The 21246-nt window shown below is 38.4% G+C and overlaps 1 protein-coding gene across 2 annotated transcripts in view; it reads right to left on the reverse strand.

The window, feature by feature from the left end:
• LOC128699104 (uncharacterized) overlaps positions 1 to 21246 on the reverse strand; it is a 284982-nt gene that overhangs the window by 9344 nt on the left and 254392 nt on the right. For both annotated transcript variants that reach the window (XM_070096515.1, XM_070096516.1), the window contains exons 5-6: positions 19310 to 19375; positions 7972 to 8196 (exon numbers count right to left, since the gene is read on the reverse strand). In XM_070096515.1, the coding sequence (XP_069952616.1) occupies positions 7972 to 8196; positions 19310 to 19375 (291 nt within the window). The remainder of the gene's footprint in view (positions 1 to 7971; positions 8197 to 19309; positions 19376 to 21246) is intronic.

A 21246-nucleotide genomic window follows, 5' to 3' on the forward strand; every position in this document is an offset into this window, starting at 1 on the left:
CATGACGGAAGAGACTCCGAAGTGTCCCTGTCTGCAGATGATGTGAAGTTGATGAGAAGAATTCAGTCGGACGAGGACCAGGCAAAACTATAGAGGGATCTCGACAGGCTGCAGGCCTGATCCAGAAACTGGCTCCTGGAGTTCAACCCCAGCAAGTGCAAAGTCATGAAGATTGAGGAAGGGCAAAGAAGACCACAGATGGAGTACAGTCTAGGGGGCCAGAGCCTTCAAACCTCACTCAAAGAAAAAGATCTTGGGATGAGTATAACACTGGGCACATCTCCTGAGGGGCACATCAACCAAATAATTGCTTCAGCATATGGGCGCCTGGCAAACCAAAGAACAGCATTCCGACATCTTAACAAGGAGTCATTTAGGACCCTGTACACTGAATACGTTACGCTCATACTGGAGTATTCAGCCCCACTTTCGAACCCTCACCTAGTCAAGCATGTAAGGAAACTAGAGAAAGTGCAAAGATTTGCAACAAGACTAGTCCAGGAGCTAAGGGGTATGGCCTACCAGGAGAGGTTATGGGAAATCGACCTGACGACACTGGAAGACGAGAGAGATAGGTGGGTTATGATAACGACATCTAAAATACTGAGAGGTGGAGAGTGGCAGGATGACGTGGTCATCCCTTGTTGCTATGTCCCAGAAATGGGACACAGCAACAAGGGGTCACAGTTGGAAGCAGAAGACTCAGATGAACCAAAGGGATGTCAGGAAGCATTTCTTCAGCCACAGAGTTGCCAGGAAGTGCAATACTCTGGGAAGTGATGTAGTGGAGGCAGGATCAATACATAGCTTTAACAAGAGGTATGATAAAGCTCATGGAGCGGGAAAAGTGACCGAATGTAGATGAATGGTTCAGAGAGCCGACAGGTTGATAAATTAGACACATGCCACTTCTCCGCTCATATGCTGTATTCTATTCAAGATTGATGGACTGACCACATCGACTCAAGGTTGAGGGACTAATTACCTCATTCTCCTCCTGCTCTTCACGATTCTCCTTTGTATGGACTGATGAAGCCATTGTGTGGCGAAACGTTTCCTCAATAAAGATAACCAAGAGTTGCACATGTGTCTAATTTATAAAAAGTTACCGAGTAGAGGCCAGTGGAGAGGCGGGGCCAGGAGCTGTGAATTGACCCCTGCAACCACAACTAGGTGAGTACACACACACACACATTATATATGTATATATATATATATATATATATATATATATATATATATATATATATATATATATATATATATATATACATATACATATATATGTATATATATATGTATATATATATATATATATATATATATATATATATATATATATATATATATATATATATATATATATATATATATATATATATATATATATATATATTGAGGAATTGTTAAATGTTGATGAAGATAGGGAAGCTGTGATTTCGTGTATAGGGCAAGGAGGAATAACATCTTGTAGGAGTGAGGAAGAGCCAGTTGTGAGTGTGGGGGAAGTTCGTGAGGTAGTAGGTAAAATGAAAGGGGGTAAGGCAGCCGGGATTGATGGGATAAAGATAGAAATGTTAAAAGCAGGTGGGGATATAGTTTTGGAGTGGTTGGTGCAATTATTTAATAAATGTATGGAAGAGGGTAAGGTACCTAGGGATTGGCAGAGAGCATGCATAGTTCCTTTGTATAAAGGCAAAGGGGATAAAAGAGAGTGCAAAAATTATAGGGGGATAAGTCTGTTGAGTGTACCTGGTAAAGTGTATGGTAGAGTTATAATTGAAAGAATTAAGAGTAAGACGGAGAATAGGATAGCAGATGAACAAGGAGGCTTTAGGAAAGGTAGGGGGTGTGTGGACCAGGTGTTTACAGTGAAACATATAAGTGAACAGTATTTAGATAAGGCTAAAGAGGTCTTTGTGGCATTTATGGATTTGGAAAAGGCGTATGACAGGGTGGATAGGGGGGCAATGTGGCAGATGTTGCAAGTGTATGGTGTAGGAGGTAGGTTACTGAAAGCAGTGAAGAGTTTTTACGAGGATAGTGAGGCTCAAGTTAGAGTATGTAGAAAAGAGGGAAATTTTTTCCCAGTAAAAGTAGGCCTTAGACAAGGATGTGTGATGTCACCGTGGTTGTTTAATATATTTATAGATGGGGTTGTAAGAGAAGTAAATGCGAGGGTCTTGGCAAGAGGCGTGGAGTTAAAAGATAAAGAATCACACACAGGGTGGGAGTTGTCACAGCTGCTCTTTGCTGATGACACTGTGCTCTTGGGAGATTCTGAAGAGAAGCTGCAGAGATTGGTGGATGAATTTGGTAGGGTGTGCAAAAGAAGAAAATTAAAGGTGAATATAGGAAAGAGTAAGGTTATGAGGATAACAAAAAGATTAGGTGATGAAAGATTGAATATCAGATTGGAGGGAGAGAGTATGGAGGAGGTGAACGTATTCAGATATTTGGGAGTGGACGTGTCAGCGGATGGGTCTATGAAAAATGAGGTGAATCATAGAATTGATGAGGGAAAAAGAGTGAGTGGTGCACTTAGGAGTCTGTGGAGACAGAGAACTTTGTCCTTGGAGGCAAAGAGGGGAATGTATGAGAGTATAGTTTTACCAACGCTCTTATATGGGTGTGAAGCATGGGTGATGAATGTTGCAGCGAGGAGAAGGCTGGAGGCAGTGGAGATGTCATGTCTGAGGGCAATGTGTGGTGTGAATATAATGCAGAGAATTCGTAGTTTGGAAGTTAGGAGGAGGTGCGGGATTACCAAAACTGTTGTCCAGAGGGCTGAGGAAGGGTTGTTGAGGTGGTTCGGACATGTAGAGAGAATGGAGCGAAACAAAATAACTTCAAGAGTGTATCAGTCTGTAGTGGAAGGAAGGCGGGGTAGGGGTCGGCCTAGGAAGGGTTGGAGGGAGGGGGTAAAGGAGGTTTTGTGTGCGAGGGGCTTGGACTTCCAGCAGGCATGCGTGAGCGTGTTTGATAGGAGTGAATGGAGACAAATGGTTTTTAATACTTGACGTGCTGTTGGAGTGTGAGCAAAGTAACATTTATGAAGGGATTCAGGGAAACCGGCAGGCCGGACTTGAGTCCTGGAGATGGGAAGTACAGTGCCTGCACTCTGAAGGAGGGGTGTTAATGTTGCAGTTTAAAAACTGTAGTGTAAAGCACCCTTCTGGCAAGACAGTGATGGAGTGAATGATGGTGAAAGTTTTTCTTTTTCGGGCCACCCTGCCTTGGTGGGAATCGGCCAGTGTGATAATAAATAAAAAAAAAAAAAAAATATATATATATATATATATATATATATATATATATATATATATATATATATATGTATGTATATATATATATATATATATATATATATATATATATATATATATATATATATATATATATATATATATATATATATATATATATATATATATATATATAAAACTTACCTAACCTTATTTTAACAAGAACAATTTATTTTAGCCTAACCCAACTAAATATATTTTAGATTTGTTTACAGTAATTTAATACTAAACAAACACAGTGAAATATATTTTTTTCGTTAGCTTCAGAATGATTTTGGCGAAATTATTGCATACACAAATTTTCGCTTGTCCTATATGGCAAGATGAACGTTGCTATTTAAGCCAAGATCGCAAGTTCTGCCTATTCGGCACGACATATATATATATATATATATATATATATATATATATATATATATATATATATATATATATATATATATATATATATATATATATATATATATGCAATATTTCACAGTAAACAGGTGATTTCAGAATATGCAAAACAACCACTCTGAATGAATAGAGAAATTCCAAGCGCTTTCGTGACTACTCACATTATCAAGGAACTATGAAAGTAAAGCATCCAAGGAAGGTATATAAGGGGGTCTGGCCAACACCTCACTATCAGATCCCACAACGGTTAAACACCTGACGCGCGCCGGCCCAACTGGACAGGTCCTTTGCACAACCACCAGCAAACTATTCTACCCAAGAAAAATTTTAAAATTATTATTTGTCCAACTGAGTTCATAGATGAGGAAATATCCAAAATTTATGAAATAGGTAATGATTTAAAATACCCAAGAAATGTAATTGATAAATCTTTTAAAGTTGCTAGAAATACTTTTTACAATCCAAAAAGGGACAACCAACCTTATTCAACTAAAAATATGTTGGTTCTCCCTTACCATGAAAACTTGGTTGATATGCCTTCTCTTCTTAAGACTTTTAATATTAAAGTTGTATTCAAAAATCCTGATACAGTAAAAAAAACTATTGATAAAGAATTCCCCCCAAAATGCTGATGGATGTGTCTATAAGATTCCTTGTAAAATTTGCGATAAAGTTTATTACGGTCAAACTGGTAAAAATCTCGAACTAAGATTAAAACAACATAAATATAGCATTAGAACTGGACAAGATTCCAATGCTCTATTTATTCATGTAAGAGATTTTAACCATCCAATTGATTTTCAAAAAGTTGAGAAAGTAGTATCAAGCAAGTCCATGGTCGACAGGAATATAATTGAATCTTGTTTCATAAAAAGCAGTTTAGACAATAATATGAATATTTCCTCTGGTTTATATAAATTAGATCCATTTATAATTAATAGAATTTGGGAAGAATTTAATAATACACTGGACAAATAATAATTTTAAAAATTTTCTTGGGTAAAATAGTTTGTTGGTGGTTGTGCAAAGGACAAGTCCAGTTGGGCCGGCGTGCGTCAGGTGTTTAACCGTTGTGGGATCTGATAGTGAGGTGTTGGCCAGACCCCCTTATATACCTTCCTTGGATGCTTTACTTTCATAGTTCCTTGATAATGTGAGTAGTCACGAAAGCACTTGGAATTTCTCTATTCTTTCAGAGTGGTTGTTTTGCATATATATATATATATATATATATATATATATATATATATAATATATATATATAATATATATATATATATATATATATATATATATATATATATATATATATATATATATATATATATATATATATATATATATATATATATGTATATATATATATATATATATATATATATATATATATATATATATATATATATATATATATATATATATATATATATATGTATATATATATATGCAGAACTTGCCATCTTGGCTTAAATAGCAACTCTCATCTTGCCATATAGGACAAGTGAAAATTTGCGTATGCGATAATTTCGCCAAAATCATTCTGAACCTAACGAAAAAATATATATCACTGTGTTTGTTTAGTATTAAATTATTGTAAACAAATCTAAAATATATTTAGTTGGGTTAGGCTAAAATAAATTGTTCTTGTTATAATAAGGTTAGGTAAGTTTTCTAAGTTCCTTTTGGTGCAATATTATAAATTCTTACATCAACATTAATGAAAAAAATATATCTTTAAACGTATAAGAGAAAATTTTAGAAAGGACTTAATTTTAAATGAGTTCTTGCTAACTGACCAGTTTTACATATTCGGCACGACATATGTATATATATATATATATATATATATATATATATATATATATATATATATATATATATATATATATATATATATATATAAATATATATATATATATATATATATATATATATATATATATATATATATATATATATATATATATATATATATATATATATATATATATATGTCGTGCCGAATATGTAAAACTGGTCAGTTAGCAAGAACTCATGTAAAATTAATTCCTTTCTAAAATTTTCTCTTATACATTTTAAGAGGAAGGAAAGGAGAGGGAAATGGGGAGAGGGAGGGCGAGGGGAAAGAGAGGAGAGATGATTTATCCCCCAGATGACTCGGGTCTGGAACACATTCATTTATCCTCAGCATATCTCAAGTCTGGAACACGTTCGTACAGCATAAAGATATCAACGAGATAAAGTCAGCTGATCAAATGAAAATGCTTGTAAGCTTCATAACAACGAAAATGCTCTCAAATGAACTGATGTAGGTAACATCTCTTAGCTTGGAGAGAGAGAGAGAGAGAGAGAGAGAGAGAGAGAGAGAGAGAGAGAGAGAGAGAGAGAGAGAGAGAGAGAGAGAGAGAGAGAGAGAGAGAGAGAGAGAGAGAGAGAGAGAGAGAGAGAGAGAGAGAGAGAGAGAGAGAGAGAGAGAGAGAGAGAGAGAGAGTGAGAGTGAGAGTGAGAGTGAGAGTGAGAGTGAGAGTGAGAGTGAGAGTGTAGTGTAGGGAAACGAGTGGGTAAGTGCTATCTAGTCACAATCATGTGTCAGTTGGCCTGTATACGTATATAAGTATGTGTGTGTATACGTGTGTGCTTGTGTGAGCGTTATATTTTGAGTGTGAGTCATGCATGGATGTGTGTGCACATTGTGCATGCGTGTGAGTGCTCAGAATGTTTGCATGGTGCAAGCACATGTGATTCACTGCCTGATTTTGATCTGATTCTGACCCAGTCTTACATGCTAGTTCCTTCTATGTTAATCCTTCCTAGAATTCCTAATTCTAAGATTCCTTTCTACCTAGTGTGTATGTGTATGTGTATGTGTATGTGTATGTGTATGTGTGTGTGTGTGTGTGTGTGTGTGTGTGTGTGTGTAATTTTATTTGTGTATGTTTGTTTGCATGTATGTATGTATGTATATATGCAAACGTGTATGCAAAAAACCATAGCGCAGAAAGATTTTTATGTCATTCAGTATAAATCAACTGGTATTACCAGTTCATAACAAGACGCTAGCCTACTCACCAAAAATTACTGGTAACGGTATTCACACTTTAACAAGGTTTATATCTAAGCTCGCTTCTCTAACGGATTACATCGAATTAACTGAATTACGAATTAATTTCAATTGCATACTACAAAAGTGCTTTACTTCAGATTCTTTTTTTAAATACCTGGCGTCTGCTCGAAATGCTGAACTAACCCCTGTAGTTGTGCCTTCAATTAGATATATGGACAAAATATTATTACTTGCCCCTGCACAGCTCTACTTTCCAATCTGTAGAATAACCTCAAAAGAGTTGAACCAACCATTCAATTCGCTTTAAAAGCTAAAGAGAATAACAGAATACCAATTTTTGATATCCTTATAAAATAGTATAAAAACGAATACCATAAACCAACTTACAAATACCACTTTTTCTGCTGTTGGTCACATTACGGCAGTAAGATACGTTCTTTCAGTGTGCGTACGAAGGAGAGACAGTGATGCACTGGGAAGGTAGAGGAGTATGTACTGGTGAGATTGTGTGTACTGAAGATGAAGGGGTAGATGCTCTTTTGAGTTAGTAATGTGCTATTAAAGAGAGTAGTCTCCTGGGAAAATTCTGGAGCACAGAGGAGCTAGGAGCATACCTTGGGAGGTATTTTTGTATGTTCTGTAGTAGTAGCAATGAGTAAATCGGTATCATAATGGTGTTGGGAGACGGGGAAGATGGTGTAGCGTTTAGGAAGTGATGTACTAGGAATATAGTGGTATAGTAATGACGCAGTGGTGAACTAGGGAGATAACTGAGAAGTGGAGAAACAGTGGTGTTCTGAGTAAATGATGCATTCAGGAGAGAACACGTAAATATCTCTGCATTAACTAATATACAAAACGCACACAAAACAAGCTCGTCCCAGGGATGTCCCTTGATAAAGAGCTCTTGATTCAAGGAGTAGATTCTGTGATTCCTTTTCAGTGAACGAACTTGATTGCTTTCCATTCTCTCGCTCTATGACTACAACAAGTTTTGCACTTTCCCATCAATACATAATAAAATAATCAAGTTAAACTGATTGTCTTCTACTTTGATAGCTTTGCTAATGGTAATTGGAAAAACGTGAAATAGCATCCAACTTTCGAAATTCACGTATGTTATTCAAGAAACGCTACATAAACTAATCAAGCACACTACTGAAATGTGGAGTTAAGGGAAGGATGTAGAGAGACGTGGCCTACCTTGTACCATAACCTTGTACATATAGGTGGCCCCGACGCGGAGGGGCACTTGGGTGTTCCTGGAAAGAATGCCCGTCACTGGGTCTAGGTCGAAGTGAGTATCCCCAGGGGCAGCGAAGAGGCGATATGTGACGGTGGCACACGGGCAGCGGGCTGAGTCTCCTGGTCCCAGGGGGCAGGTGAGACCCAGGTCCTCGTCTGTGCTCCATGCCCGGTAGACCACACCTGAACAATAACAAAAAGAGGATTATTACATTTCATATTTTTTTTTTTTTAGGAAATAAGTCCATGTAGGTTATTCGGTGCAAAGACTGGTGTCAGCCCGATACTAACCCCACAGTATATGACCTACCTAATATTTCTCTCTTACTCATAAGACGAGTGAGAAATACCAGGTGTGAATTTATAGTAAATGTGAAAGCTTCCAGTGGAAGCCTAGCTGGTGTACTGACGCTACTTGAATTTGGAATTCTGGGTTTGAATTTCCCTTACACTTCAAGAGCTATATTGCTCTACTGATCTGCTGAACTATCAATGTGTAGCTATACTAGATGAAAATTGGACGAAATTTTGTTGATTATGAGATTTTTGTTGGTGTTCAATTTTATTTATGTAATGAATGATCTCTGTATGGCATTTGATAGAGTACCGCACCAGAGACAGTTAAAGAAAGTGGTAGCTCTTGGAATTGGGGAAAAAGAGCTGTCGTGGATCGAGTCATGGCTCACGAACAGGAAGCAGAGAGTGTGCATAAATGGGATAAAATCTGAGTGGGTATCTGTAACTAGTGGCGTTCCACAGGGATCAGATTTGGGCCCATAATATATATCAATGACCTAGCCGAGGGAATTACTAGTGATATGAGCAAATTCGCTGATAACACGAAGATAGATAGGATAATTGATTCAGACGTAGATGTCACGGAACTTCAGGAGGATTTAGACAAATTCAATTCATGGTCAGAAAAGTGGCAGATGCAGTTCAGTGAAGATAAATGCAAAGTTCTGAAGCTCGGGAATGTTCATAACCCTAACATTTATCAGCTATATAATGTAGTACTTAGCCGTACAGAATGCGAAAAGGGCTTAGGAGTTATGGTAAGCAGCAACCTTACACCAAGACAGCAGTGCCTAAGCGTATGTAATAAGCAAATAGTGTACTGGAATTGATATCAAGAAGTGTAAGCAATAGAAGCCCAGCGGTTATATTACAGCTTAATACATCATTAGTGAGGCATCGCCTAGATTACTTAGCTCACGTCTGGTCTTCATATTACAGAATGGATATTAATTAGTTAGAAAACATTCAGCGAAGAATGATAAAATTAATACATAGCATTAGAAATCTTCCGTATGAAGAAATATTGAAGTTTCTTAAACAACATTCACTTGTAAAAGGAAGAATGAGGGAGACTTGATCGAAGTGTATAAGTGGAAGAGGGGAATTACCAAAAAGGGATATAAATAAGGTCTTGAAGATATCTCTCCAAGAGAGAGCCCGCAATAATGGATTCAAGGTGGATAAGTTTAGATTTAGAAAGGATATAGGAAAGTATTTGTTTGGAAATAGGGTAGTTGATGAGTGGAACAGTCTGCCTAGTAGGGTGATTGAAGCTAAAACATTGGGTAGTTTCAAATTTAGGTTGAACAAATACATGAGTGAGTAGGGATGGATTTGAATGGGACTTGCACATGAGTAAATAGACTTAGCAAAGCTTATTGCTTGGGTAGCGTTGAAAATGGGTTGGGTAAATATTCAGTTAGTGGGATGGATTAGAACATAAGAACATAAGAAAGAAGGAACACTGCAACAGGCCTACTGACCCATGCGGAGCAGGTCCATGTCCCCCCCCCGGATTACCCCTATGACCCCTCCCCCCCCGGATTAGCCCAATGACCCCCCCGGATTAGCCCAATGACCCACCCAGTCTGGTCACCTCCACTCAAGGATGGAGCACTGCACCAGACCCAGCAGCACAAGCTAATCAGGTCCAACTCACACCCACCCACACCCACTCATGTATCTATCTAACCTATTTTTAAAACTACAAAACGTTTTAGCCTCTATAACTGTACTCGCTCGGGAGTTTGTTCCACTCATCCATAACTCTATTATCAAACCAGTGCTTTCCTATATCCTTCCTGAATATGAAATTTTCCAACTTGAAACCATTGCTGAGAGTCCTGTCTTGGCTGGAAATTTTCAGCACGCTATTTGCATCCCCTTTATTTATTCCTGTTTTCCATTTATACAACTCGATCAAATACCCCCCTAATTCTACGCCTTTCGAGAGAGTGCAGATTCAGGGCCCTCAGTCTATCCTCATAGGGAAGATTTCTGATACGTGGGATCATCTTTGTCATCCTCCTTTGTACGTTTTCCAGAGCATTTATATCCATTCTGTAATACGGTGACCAGAACTGAGCAGCATAGTCTAAATGAGGACTTGAGGACTTCTATTATTTATACTTCTAGATATGAAGCCAAGAATTCTGTTAGTTTTATTGCGAACACTAATTGTGAAGGGCCTCCTTAGTATGGGCCAACATGCCTTGTGCAGTGTTCCTCCTTTCTTATGTTCTTAATCTGTAGGAGGTGTGTTTGTATGTTTGCTAGTTGACGAAGATTGTTAGTAAGGCTTGATTTGTAAACTGTGTTTAATGTTCTCTTTTACAATTTTTTAACTACTTCCCACAACGTTACTATACCATTTACTGCCAAACGTTTAAAAGCCATTACTTTTTACCCAACTTTGGGCCCCAGTTTTTCACCAAATGATCTTCCCGTATTTCTGAGAATACTTCAACAACCATTTCTAACCATAAGCTTGATCCATATTTTGACAATATGTATGACGCCCATTTCTGGCAAGAGGTGTGTGACAAGGAGACTTGAAATGCGGAAAACAGAAGTTAAAAAAAAAAAAAAAGATATCCTCCGCCACTATCACACCACTGATATAGAGTAATATAATTTACATAACGATTTCATTAATAATGACTAAAATCGTTAATTTCTGCCGTCATTATTCTTCAGGACATGCAGAGTCATGGCCAGATTACTATTTTGCATAGAAACTGTCGCAACTTTTCTGGACGACAATAATTTATCTCTCAGAGAAGCATAAGTTCTCTCCCAAGGAAGTAAAGGCTTTAACCCGCCAACAGAAAGTGCAATATTTCTCCACTATATAGGGGTAATATCTCAAGGCGAGTTCAATTTCTTCTAGTAAGGGGAATCTAAAGTCTTTCCCTGAGGAAAGTATAATTTATCCTGCAGGGAAGTGCGATATCTCCCCACTGATTTCTAATTTCTTCCCTCAGGGGAGTGTAATTTTGCCACCCCGAGTGTAATTTCTCCTCAGGAGAATGTTATATCTACTCATTGAGAGTGTAATCATTCCTCCCACACACATTTATCTAATTTTACTTTTCCACAGTAAATGCCAAACAGAGGAGTTGTAGTGTTACTGAATAAAGTGGAAGTGATTATAGTGATGATATTGTAGAAAAATATATTTTGATAGAAAATGTATTTTAATAGGAATAAATTACATAAAAGTTTGAAACAGTGGTGTTTATGTATTCTGAGAAAGCAACTGAATTTTAATAATATTGAATGATATAACTGGTAGATGGGATACAAGGAGAATAGAAGCATCAGGGAAGAGAGAGGTGAAGGTTTATAAACTAAAAGAGGAGGCAGTTAGGGTAAGATATAAACAGCTATTGGAGGATAGATGGGCTAATGAGAGCATAGGCAATGGGGTCGAAGAGGAATGGGGTAGGTTTAAAAATGTAGTGTTAGAGTGTTCAGCAGAAGTTTGTGGTTACAGGAAAGTGGGTGCAGGAGGGAAGAGGAGCGATTGGTGGAATGATGATGTAAAGAGAGTAGTAAGGGAGAAAAAGTTAGCATATGAGAAGTTTTTACAAAGTAGAAGTGATGCAAGGAGGGAAGAGTATATGGAGAAAAAGAGAGAGGTTAAGAGAGTGGTGAAGCAATGTAAAAAGAGAGCAAATGAGAGAGTGGGTGAGCTGTTATCAACAAATTTTGTTGAAAATAAGAAAAAGTTTTGGAGTGAGATTAACAAGTTAAGGAAGCCTAGAGAACAAATGGATTTGTCAGTTAAAAATAGGAGAGGAGAGTTATTAAATGGAGAGTTAGAGGTATTGGGAAGATGGAGGGAATATTTTGAGGAATTGTTAAATGTTGATGAAGATAGGGAAGCTGTGATTTCGTGTATAGGGCAAGGAGGAATAACATCTTGTAGGAGTGAGGAAGAGCCAGTTGTGAGTGTGGGGGAAGTTCGTGAGGCTGTAGGTAAAATGAAAGGGGGTAAGGCAGCCGGGATTGATGGGATAAAGATAGAAATGTTAAAAGCAGGTGGGGATATAGTTTTGGAGTGGTTGGTGCAATTATTTAATAAATGTATGGAAGAGGGTAAGGTACCTAGGGATTGGCAGAGAGCATGCATAGTTCCTTTGTATAAAGGCAAAGGGGATAAAAGAGAGTGCAAAAATTATAGGGGGATAAGTCTGTTGAGTGTACCTGGTAAAGTGTATGGTAGAGTTATAATTGAAAGAATTAAGAGTAAGACGGAGAATAGGATAGCAGATGAACAAGGAGGCTTTAGGAAAGGTAGGGGGTGTGTGGACCAGGTGTTTACAGTGAAACATATAAGTGAACAGTATTTAGATAAGGCTAAAGAGGTCTTTGTGGCATTTATGGATTTGGAAAAGGCGTATGACAGGGTGGATAGGGGGGCAATGTGGCAGATGTTGCAAGTGTATGGTGTAGGAGGTAGGTTACTGAAAGCAGTGAAGAGTTTTTACGAGGATAGTGAGGCTCAAGTTAGAGTATGTAGAAAAGAGGGAAATTTTTTCCCAGTAAAAGTAGGCCTTAGACAAGGATGTGTGATGTCACCGTGGTTGTTTAATATATTTATAGATGGGGTTGTAAGAGAAGTAAATGCGAGGGTCTTGGCAAGAGGCGTGGAGTTAAAAGATAAAGAATCACACACAGGGTGGGAGTTGTCACAGCTGCTCTTTGCTGATGACACTGTGCTCTTGGGAGATTCTGAAGAGAAGCTGCAGAGATTGGTGGATGAATTTGGTAGGGTGTGCAAAAGAAGAAAATTAAAGGTGAATACAGGAAAGAGTAAGGTTATGAGGATAACAAAAAGATTAGGTGATGAAAGATTGAATATCAGATTGGAGGGAGAGAGTATGGAGGAGGTGAACGTATTCAGATATTTGGGAGTGGACGTGTCAGCGGATGGGTCTATGAAAGATGAGGTGAATCATAGAATTGATGAGGGAAAAAGAGTGAGTGGTGCACTTAGGAGTCTGTGGAGACAGAGAACTTTGTCCTTGGAGGCAAAGAGGGGAATGTATGAGAGTATAGTTTTACCAACGCTCTTATATGGGTGTGAAGCATGGGTGATGAATGTTGCAGCGAGGAGAAGGCTGGAGGCAGTGGAGATGTCATGTCTGAGGGCAATGTGTGGTGTGAATATAATGCAGAGAATTCGTAGTTTGGAAGTTAGGAGGAGGTGCGGGATTACCAAAACTGTTGTCCAGAGGGCTGAGGAAGGGTTGTTGAGGTGGTTCGGACATGTAGAGAGAATGGAGCGAAACAGAATAACTTCAAGAGTGTATCAGTCTGTAGTGGAAGGAAGGCGGGGTAGGGGTCGGCCTAGGAAGGGTTGGAGGGAGGGGGTAAAGGAGGTTTTGTGTGCGAGGGGCTTGGACTTCCAGCAGGCATGCGTGAGCGTGTTTGATAGGAGTGAATGGAGACAAATGGTTTTTAATACTTGACGTGCTGTTGGAGTGTGAGCAAAGTAACATTTATGAAGGGATTCAGGGAAACCGGCAGGCCGGACTTGAGTCCTGGAGATGGGAAGTACAGTGCCTGCACTCTGAAGGAGGGGTGTTAATGTTGCAGTTTAAAAACTGTAGTGTAAAGCACCCTTCTGGCAAGACAGTGATGGAGTGAATGATGGTGAAAGTTTTTCTTTTTCGGGCCACCCTGCCTTGGTGGGAATCGGCCAGTGTGATAATAAAAAAAAAATAATCAATAAAATAAATGGGAGCTACCATAATAAACAAATAAATGTATATCAGTAATATAAAACTCGAGCCTATTTGGAAAAAAAAAAGCCTATTTGGTTTTGCAGACACCGTTTGATTTCAAAAAGTGTAGAGTAACTTAGCTCACTGAGTTAAGAAAACTGTAAAAGAATTACAAAAACATTTTTCGCTACATTTGAGTACTCGTTTTTCATTTTGTATATGGAATGTCAAGTGACATTTCTTAATATACAATTATTTGTCTCCCATCTTTACTAAGGTAATGCTTCAATTTGTATTAAGAGTTATAAAATTTTCTTAGCCTGTCACATTGGAATAATACTGCTGAATTTTGTTCTCCAAATCTCCGAGTGATTGTAATCAGGTTGTATATTGTAGTGGCGCTGGTTGCGGAAGCATTCTGGAATGTCTATGTGGCACTATTTTGCTCTCAGTTTCCAGAGCATTAGCTCTTATTTAGGAGTACTTGTATTGCACTTTACTGTCATCAAGAATATTGACTAAATAACGTAACTTAGCACAAAAGACTTCTCTGGCCAAAATTTAACAAAATTTGTTAGCGTATTCAGCAGAAGAAAGGAAATATTTCTTATTTACAATCATTTACAATAGACACTTTTACTCTTAAAATCCATCTCTTTTCTGAACGAGAAATAATAGAATTTGAACGCAGTGTTTGGCAGACCGTGATTTATGGTAACAGTTTATGATGTAATTAACTTGTCTAGTGTAATTTTCATTTTGTGTCCTCTTATGTTTTTGCAATCAACGCTTCATGATACATAAAACAATATTAGGTACCTACTGAATGTAGATACCTGTAGTGGTTGTGGAAGTTTGTCCTATAAAGGCTCTGATGTAGGTCCTTGAAGGCACTAACAACTTATTTCGTTAACCATTTTGTGGAAAATTTTATGGGCTTATAGATTTCTCTTGGTAAACTGAGGATCAAAATGATTATGATTCTATTTAATAATAATAATAATAATAATAATAATAATAATAATAATAATAATAATAATAATAATAATAATAATAATAATAATACGAACAAAAATAATTAAAAAACTACTACTACTACTACGAATAATAACAAAAACTGATAATAATGCTCATAATAATAATAAAACAATAATAGTAACAATAATAATAATAATAATAATAATAATAATAATAATAATAATAATAATAATAATCCTAGGTAGTAGGTTGGTAGACAGCAACCACCCAGGGAGGTACTACCGTCCTGCCGAGTGTAGAACGAAAGCCTGTAATTGTTTTACATGATGGTAGGATTGCTGGTGTCTTTTTTCTGTCTCATAAACATGCAAGTTTTCAGGTACGTCTTGCTACTTCTACTTACATTAAAGTCACACTACACATGCACGTACAAGCATATATATATATATATATATATATATATATATATATATATATATATATATATATATATATATATATATATATATATATATATATATATATATATATATATATATATATATATATATATATATATATAACATATATACAGACCCTTCTGGGTTTTCTTCTATTTTTCTTACTAGTTCTTGTTCTTTTTATTTCCGCTTATCTCCATGGGGAAGTGGAACAGAATTCTTCCTCCGTAACCCATGCGTGTTGTAAGAGTCGACTAAAATGCTGGGAGCAAGGGGCTAGTAACCCCTTCTCCTGTATATATTACCCTGCCTCGGTGGGGTACAGCCGCTGCGTTGAAATAATAATAATAATAATAATAATAATAATAATAATAATAATAATAATAATAATAATAATAATAATAATAATAATAATAATAATAATAATAATAATAATAATAATTATTATTATTATTATTATTATTAGTAGTAGTAGTAGTAGTAGTAGTAGTAGTAGTAGTATTTTTATTATTATTATTCTTATAACAAAATCACTGTAAATATACACACATTCATCAGAGTTTCTTACAAATTTCTTAACAGATGTAGTACTTTAGTGTTTCTCTTCAATTCCCTGAGGAAGATTATTATTATAATAAAGAGGAAACGCTAAACTACAAAGGCTGTACAGCGCTGTTCCTGAGGAAGTGGGTGAGAATTCTTCCACCGTAAGCAATGCTTGTGTGTTGTAGGTGACTAGAATGACGAAAAGTCGGACATAGGTGTCTCTTCATCTCCAGTAACTTCAGTAAAGGTCGGATAAGACGAACTAATTGGGAAGGTGGGTAGAGGGGGTGGGAAGTGGGCGTCCGTTTTCCCCCAAATTCTGACCCTCAAAAATGCTCCCAGTTTTCTGACCCACCATAATGGTTCTAGTGTTCTGACCCACCATGATGGTTCTAGTGTTCTGACCCACCATAATGGTTGTAGTGTTCTGACCCACCATAATGGTTCTAGTGTTCTGACCAACCATAATGATGCCAGTGTTCTGATCCACCATAATGATTCTAGTGTTCTGACCCACCATAATGATGCTAGTGTTCTGACCCACCATAATGGTTCTAGTGTTCTGACCTATAATAATGGTTTTAGTGTGGTGACCTATCATAATGGTTCTATTGATCTGACCCACCATAATGGTTCTAGTGTTCTGACCCATCATGATGGTTCTAGTGTTCTGACCCACCATAATGGTTCTAGTGTTCTGACCCACCATAATGGTTCTAGTGTTCTGACCAACCATAATGATGCCAGTGTTCTGATCCACCATAATGATTCTAGTGTTCTGACCCACCATAATGATGCTAGTGTTCTGACCCACCATAATGGTTCTAGTGTTCTGACCTATAATAATGGTTTTAGTGTGGTGACCTATCATAATGGTTCTATTGATCTGACCCACCATAATGGTTCTAGTGTTCTGACCAACCATAATGATGCCAGTGTTCTGACCCACCATAATGGTTCTAGTGTTCTGACCTATAATAATGGTTCTAGTGTTCTGACCCACCATAATGATGCCAGTGTTCTGACCCACCACAATGCTCCCAGTATTCTGACCCACCATAATGCTCCCAGTGTTCTGACCCACCATAATGCTCCCAGTGTTCTGACCCATCATAATGCTCCCAGTGTTCTGACCCACCATACTGCTCCCAGTGTTCTGACCCACCATACTGCTCCCAGTGTTCTGACCCACCATAATGCTCCCAGTGTTCTGACCCACCATAATGCTCCTAGTATTCTGACCCACCATAATGCTCCCAGTATTCTGACCCACTATTACAACCCAAGTACTCAAAGGTCTGTTATCCTGGGTGTATAGAGAGCAAAATAAACACAACAGAAAAACTTTGAATTATATTATGGACTAGAGCTGTCCGTAAAATCGACGGAGATGATAGAGGCTTAGTAGTATTAGGATATTCATCTGTGGTTCGGTTTTATGTGTAGAGAGTACAATGTCTGTTAGTTAAAAGTGAAGGATATTAATGAAGTTTTCTTAGCAGATCTGCCTAAATAAGAGCACTAGCCATGCAATCAATTTTCAGTTAATAATGAGGTTAGGGGTCGGATCACCCTTGTTTCTTTTTTCTTATTGTTAAGTATATTATATGAAAATATTTGCGAGTGTATATGGGTAACCTCTTTTGTGTCAGTTACAATGTGTTGTTATATTTTGTCGGTGTATGTTCTGTAGGACTGAGGATCATACTGTACTCATTTTATATCTTTTTATTTTATGTTAAGGTGTAAAGTTTTTAAAAAAATATATAAAAAAGATATTTCACATCCTCGTCGAAGCGATGAGATTCCTCCAAGTTCTTTTAAATGACTCGCAAAAATCGTGCTAAGACGACTGTGTGAACGTCTCATGAAACTGACGGGGACCGAACCCAAGTTAAGACAATCCTAAAACCACCAAATCAATGCTCTCATCACAGGTCTATAGGAGATAACGATTGACTGTCCTCCAGTCTTGAGCATTGAAAGTGAAGCAAAGATTATCTGACAGTCAAACTTTGCTGATAGATTCTGTCATGGTGATCAACTTGATAAAAGCTTGTTTCATATTGCTGTCTTCACCGCTTGTCGTCACGTTGGTAACTTGTGGAGATGATGAAAGTTTGTAGAAGTATATTAAAAGTAGAGAAAGAGAGATAGAGATAGATAGATAGATATAGAGAGACGCTTTGCTTTCAATAAGGAAGTCATTGATTGAAGAATGATTTGTAGAAATCAATGTGACAAGCAAGCAAGCAAGCAAGCAAGCAAGCAAGCATGCAGTAAAGCAAGCATGCAGTCAACAGACATATTATTCATTTATGCAGGTTGATAAGCAAGCTGGCAGACAAGCAGGCAAGCTTATCTGACTGTCATTACCAACTTGCACATTACAAAGCATATCCTCCTGCTGACTCTCATAATGACAGCTTCCTCCTCCTATCCTCCCACTGGAACGTCAATTAGATATAGAGAGTTGATGAAACTACAGAAGTCCTGCCAACACAGTGTTGCGTTGCCTGTAAGTAGAGTTGATATTCTCGCCTCTCCACTGCACATAGTGGCCTCTAGACAAAACTTTGGCCGCAATTCTCAGTAGAACTCATCTCATCTTGAGCGCTTAAAATGCAATTAAGTCGACAGAAAGCAATAAGCACTGGAGACCTGTTAATTACGTACAGGTTAACATTCTCTCTCCAAATTACATTACTCAGATTACACTTATAACGAACATTACTCAGTTTTAAATTCCATTCTCAAACACAGGAAATTATCGTTAGTAATCTATTTAAACTTACATTTTCAATATTGCTCCAAGAAGAGTGAAAATAAGAAAAGGAAATGTAAAGGTATAGAGAAGAATGAAGAAGAGGAGGGATATGGAGAGAAATGGAAAAGGCATAAAGAAGGAAGACAACAGAGTATATGAGGAGGAAGGGAAGGAATGTGAAAGGTAACATCATTAGAGAAACGCTGCTACTCCTTCAATATTCATGAGAGCCAAAACCCTTCGTATATAACATTGTTTCAAACACTGCATTGATACATAACCCGCATATAATACATTGTTATATAACCCGCATATAATATATTGTTACATAACCTGCATATAATACATTGTTACATAACCCGCATATAAAACATTTTTACATAACCTGCATATGTTACATTGTTACATAACCTGCATATATTACATTGTTACATAACCTGCATATATTACATTGTTACATAACCTGCATATAGAGTGATTTTGAGGATTACTAATGGAGAGACTGTGTTGTAGTGCTTCTGAGGGAGATGACTCACCCGTAGCGTTGACAGGAAGGACAGCCGTTGCGGCGTGAACCAGGAAGCGCGGAGTGTAGTAGTCCACTGTCAGGAAGAAAAACAGATACGTGTTTACAGTATGATGTAAAACACACACACACACACACACACACACACACACACACACACACACACACACACACACACACACACACACACACACACACACACACACACACACACAAGATTATAAATGAAAACCAGCATGGGTTCATGGAAGGCAAATCTTGTATCACAAACCTCCTGGAGTTTTATGACAAGGTAACAGAAGTAAGACACGAGAGAGAGGGGTGGGTTGATTGCGCTTTCCTAGACTGCAGGAAGGCCTTTGACACAGTTCCCCCACAAGAGATTAGTGCAGAAGCTGGAGGATCAGGCGCATGTAACAGGGATGGCACTGCAATGGATCAGGGAATACCTGACAGGGAGGCAGCAAAGAGTCATGGTACGTGAAGAGGTATCACAGTGGGCGCCTGTGACGAGCGGGGTCCCACAGGGGTCAGTTCTAGGACCAGTGCTATTTTTGATATATGCGAACGACATGATGGAAGGAATAGACTCTGAAGTGTCCCTATTCGCAGATGATGAGAAGTTGATGAGAAGAATTAAATCGGATGAGGATGAGGTAGGACTGCAAAGAGACCTGGACAGGCTGGACATGTGGTCCAGAAACTGGCTTCTCGAATTCAATCCTGCCAAATGCAAAGTCATGAAGATTGGGGAGGGGCAAAGAAGACCGCAGACAGAGTATAGGCTAGGTGGACAAAGATTACAGACATCACTCAGGGAGAAAGACCTCGGGATGACCATAACACCGAGCACGTCACCGGAGGCACACATCAACCAAATAACTGCTGCAGCATATGGGCGCCTGGCAAACCTGAGAATGGCGTTCCGATACCTTAATAAGGAATCGTTCAAGACACTGTACACTGTGTATGTTAGGCCCATACTGGAGTATGCAGCACCAGTCTGGAACCCATACCTGGTCAAGCACGTCAAGAAGTTAGAGAAAGTACAAAGGTTTGCAACAAGGCTAGTCCCAGAGCTCAGGGGAATGTCATACAAGGAAAGGTTGAGGGAAATCGGACTGACGACACTGGAGGACAGAAGGGTCAAGGGAGACATGCTAACGACATACTAGATACTGCGGGGAATAGACAAGGTGGACAGAGACAGGATGTTCCAGAGAGGGGACACAGGAACAAAGGGTCACAACTGGAAGCTAAAGACTCAGACGAGTCACAGGGACGTTAGGAAGTATTTCTTCAGTCATAGAGTCGTCAGGAAGTGGAATAGCCTAGCAAGTGATGTAGTGGAGGCAGGAGCCATACATAGTTTTAAGAAGAGGTATGATAAAGCTCAGGAAGCAGAGAGAGAGAGGACCTAGTAGCAATCAGTGAAGAGGCGGGGCCAGGAGCTGAGTCTCGACCCCTGCAACCACAATTAGGTGAGTACAATTAGGTGAGTATACACACACACACACACACACACACACACACACACACACACCTCAATTGCGACAGAACACAAGGAGAAAGGTTGATACAGAGAGAGAGGGTGCAAAGACGAAAGGAGGAACGAGCTGCATTGATGAAGATGAGCAGAACCTGCACTCAAGTGGAAGGGCAAGCACACCTTGCAGAAACACCCGCAGAAGATCTCCAACCACAACAACACCAAAGCAACTGACCAACCTAAACCAAAACCCACACACTGTCCCTTCTGCCCCCACCCCCCACGTCACAAACCCCACCCCTACAACAACCCCCTATGGGCACTCTGCCCCCTCCCCCATCACAAACCCCACCCAAACTGCGACTACCCCAATGCAACTGTACAATCTAAGCCAAAACCCAAATACTGTTCCCTCTCCCCAACCCCCGACATCACAAACCCCACCTCTTCAGCAGCTC

This window comes from Cherax quadricarinatus, chromosome 54 (assembly GCF_038502225.1).
Source record: "Cherax quadricarinatus isolate ZL_2023a chromosome 54, ASM3850222v1, whole genome shotgun sequence".
NCBI lineage: Eukaryota > Metazoa > Arthropoda > Malacostraca > Decapoda > Parastacidae > Cherax > Cherax quadricarinatus.